General features: G+C 36.5%; 1 protein-coding gene across 1 annotated transcript in view; it reads left to right on the top strand.

Moving 5' to 3' along the window:
- LOC106463787 (protogenin-like) overlaps positions 1-3750 on the top strand; it is a 76382-nt gene that overhangs the window by 21754 nt on the left and 50878 nt on the right. Inside the window, exons 2-3 of the mRNA XM_013923857.2 lie at positions 1602-1747; positions 3097-3271. Of these exons, the coding sequence (XP_013779311.2) occupies positions 1602-1747; positions 3097-3271 (321 nt within the window). The remainder of the gene's footprint in view (positions 1-1601; positions 1748-3096; positions 3272-3750) is intronic.

The raw sequence follows: 3750 nt of genomic DNA, 5'->3' as shown, positions 1-3750 counted from the left end.
CCCCCCGGTGGCTCAGTTGCAAGTCTGCGAAGCATAACTTTACGTAACGTTATGCTTGACAATAAATAAACAATGATTGCTTGAATTTTTAGCTTGAACATAATTATCTGTTGCAAACGAGCTAACTGTCCATTAGTATTTGTGTTGTAATATATAGTAATATCATGGCAGTGAGGAGTTGGTATTCCTTAAATAATTTTATTTATGAGCATGGATTCGAATGTTGGAAAAGTATATGCTGTCTGAGATACAAGAAGATGATACTGTAACACTAGTTTAGGAACTTCCTTCATATATATATGTTTCTTATGGTTGGTTTATTTTTGAACTTATGTTTTACCACACCAGTTAATGGTGTACGAGGTTTTACGAGCTTGTTTTCTTGTTGGATAACTGAGCTAGCATGATCGCTTTGCCTTGATTATTTATCATAGTAGTGTCTGTGCAATTTTTTAAAGAATGCTTATGGTTTTAATTATTTCTGTGAATATACTTTGAAGTTAATAATATATATACGTAAGAATGGTTGGAGACGGCTTGAATGGGTAATGGAGAAAAACTTTAATATAAGTTTAACACAACTGCAAATGTACAACGTTTCGACAAGAAATATACGTAAGAACTAAAGTTGCTCTCCAACTGACCTAAAATAAAACATGTAGTATATATTTGTGTGTGTTTTCTTATAGCAAAGCCACATCGGGCTAACTGCTGTGTCCACCGAGGGAAATCGAACCCCTGATTTTAGCATTGTAAATCCGAAGACGTACCACTGTCCCTGCAGGGGACAACATATAGTATCAATACACCATTCCTGTTTGTTTTTTGTTGGTTTTTGTAAGCGGAGAGTTTCTCAGTAGGCTGTCTGTGCTCTGTCCATTGCGAGGAATCGAACTCCAGATTTTGCGGTGTAAATCAGTAATCATAAACCCACTTAGGAACGGTTTGGATAAATATGTGACGATGATGTAAATTATATAATCAGTATCAGATCAATCAATGAATAACAGATGAAAGTTTGAAATGTAAATTGTGTTTTTATTCGTTTTAATGTATATTTATAGACTTGCAACGCTAAACTCCATGGACAGAGCAGGTAGCCGAATGTGGCTTTGCTTTAAAACAAATAGTTTTTTGTACACATGGTCCTTTACTTCTGGAACTAAGGCTTGATTTTTCACAGAGCGATAATACAAAATGGAGTCAAGTATTTCTTTTATATTTACTTAATTAAAAAAAAACAATATTTTTAATCAAAACATTTTTCTGGTGATGAAAAATGGTGTCGCGAACCTTGAGATGCTTAGCGGATTTAAATTTTAATCAATGTATATGTTTTATGAGTAACGGCATCATTTTGTCCAACTTCTATTGATATTTTCGCTGCATGGCCATGATTTATAATATATTTGAATTATTACATATTATATTGTTCTTTAAGGAATGTCAGTGTAGGATAACGTATGCCCATTGTTTTCATATAATTCTGTCATTTTTGGCGATCACTTTTAGAACAAACGTTGTTGTTACTAGGTTATAGAAAATCGTGTATATACTTCATATTTGCTCCACTAAAGACTCGTGAATTTTACCACTTTCAGTTTCATACGCAGTCAACCTGACGTTAGGATTCACTGAACAACCATTCTCACAAGTTGTTGCCCAACGAAATCAGCCACTCCTGATTAACTGTTCTGGATTTTCGGATCCGGAGTTTGGGCCCGTAAGCATCAGTTGGCTGTATCAGGTAAGTTAGTAGCTATATTTGATTCGACTTTGGTATAATTTAGAATATAAATATATTAATTCTCATTTCTTAATTGGGCCTGGAGGATGGGCCTTTACATACTGTAAATGTCAATAATACCAACAAAAATAAACTCCTTTGTATATCAGGTGTACACATCACATGGCTCTATACATCTCTCGGACGTTAGATCCATGGTATAGATTTTAACATGCTACTTGGCCATATACCTTCTCTGGATATTAGATCCAGGATATAAACTTGAACACATTAGTCAGCTCTACACCTCCTCTGGATATTGGATCCAGGATATAAACTTGAACACATTAGTCACATGGCTCTGTATCTTCTCGGATGTCAGATGCCCTTGTACACCTCACTTGGTTCTATAGCTGGTATACTAGCCAGAAGTGACGAAATTGTTGTTTACAGCCCGGTTCGAGATATCACAACATAATCAATTAATTCTTTTAGTGGTGTCAAAACTTTTATATTTTCTTACTTATTTCTTTTGGATATTTCAGAAAGTATACTTTTAATTTATTATCGGTTTAACGAGTAAAATATCAGAGAACAAAAGTAAAACAGCATTGGTTATTTTTATCACTAGCTCATATCTAAAAATATGGTATATCCTCGGTTTACAGATGAGGGGTGGGTGGGAGTGGTATTTGGGTTCCATCTTTATCCTCCATATATCAATTCATGTTGTGTGTATGTTTGTTTTCCTGCGGACTCCTCACAGTTTGGGAGCGAGCAGAACCAAACTTGGCGTGCATATTCGGGGTGTCCTTATGCATGTGACGTACTCCCCTTCCCCTACCAAAACGAGGTAAAACTAGCCCGTAAGGTCACCTAGACATGATGGAGGTCTAAGAGTTGGTTTTCAGGGTCGCTGAACCCAAATCTGGCATCGAATTTTAACTTTCTAGCCTCCTCGAGTCTGGGGGCGCCATGTATGAAACTAAGTTCATCCCCCCCACCCCCATCTCAAAAGCTAGTTGGACCAAACTTGACACACGATCACAAGTACCAAGGACAGATGTCCTAACTTTTTTTCCGGGTAAGAACCCGTGCGGTGTAGCTGAAGAAGTAATTGGGGGTAATGGAGGAACTTGAAAAGAACAGCCAGGTTCTGATAAAAGGAAAATGCACATTTTATGTAATGAATTGGATCATTCTCTGTAGCTCTCTTTCAGTTTCTGCTCTTTTACGTTCATTTTTTGTTGTTGTTGTTGACCATAAACTGGTTACCTAAGTAGGAAAAAAAAAGTGTCAGTTTATTCATACATCTTGAACCGTTACTTGTGGTGAAAACTAAAAAAGTGCTTTGTTTATGTTCGAAATAGGGGAATGAGATTGACGAAAGCAGGCGGCAGGTGTTGAAAAATGGGTCTCTATATTTTGAGAGAGTTTTATACCAGAGAAGACCAGGCGGAAAGACAGATGAAGGAGAGTACACCTGTATGGTGCGGAACGACGTGGGTGCTATAGTCAGTACACCAGTCCGACTGATCGTAGCACGTAAGTGTATTATCCTAACTTATTAGAAAGTTCTACCTTCTTTGCTATAATCTGATTACTTGTGTCACGTGATTATTTTGTATTATTACTATATTGGTATAGAACTGTTATACGGTATTCCCGTCTGATCGATTCGCTACTTCGTCACGTGACAATGTTTCGTCTGAGCTCTTAGCGTACATATACATACCTATCGTTTGACGTCAAGAGTCACATGTAAACCTCGTTGCTTGCGGCAGTGTTAGCAACGTACGTTGTGGTTAGAAAAAGTAAAAGAATCGTGCCGTTTTGTGTTGTAAGCTGCACCAACTACTCTTAAAACAAAATCGGTATCGTTGTTTGTCAGTTTGGAATAAAAATTTACAGAAAAAGAGAATCTCACCAAATCCAAAATTTATTTGAAAAGAAAATGAAATTGCAATAAAAGTTTTAGACAAAACTTCACAAAAAAAAAACATTTTTTGTTAAATTCTATGACG

This window comes from Limulus polyphemus, unplaced genomic scaffold, assembly GCF_000517525.1.
Source record: "Limulus polyphemus unplaced genomic scaffold, Limulus_polyphemus-2.1.2 Scaffold1482, whole genome shotgun sequence".
NCBI lineage: Eukaryota > Metazoa > Arthropoda > Merostomata > Xiphosura > Limulidae > Limulus > Limulus polyphemus.
Note: the sequence above shows the minus strand (reverse complement) of the source record. Positions and strands in the feature narration are given on the sequence as shown.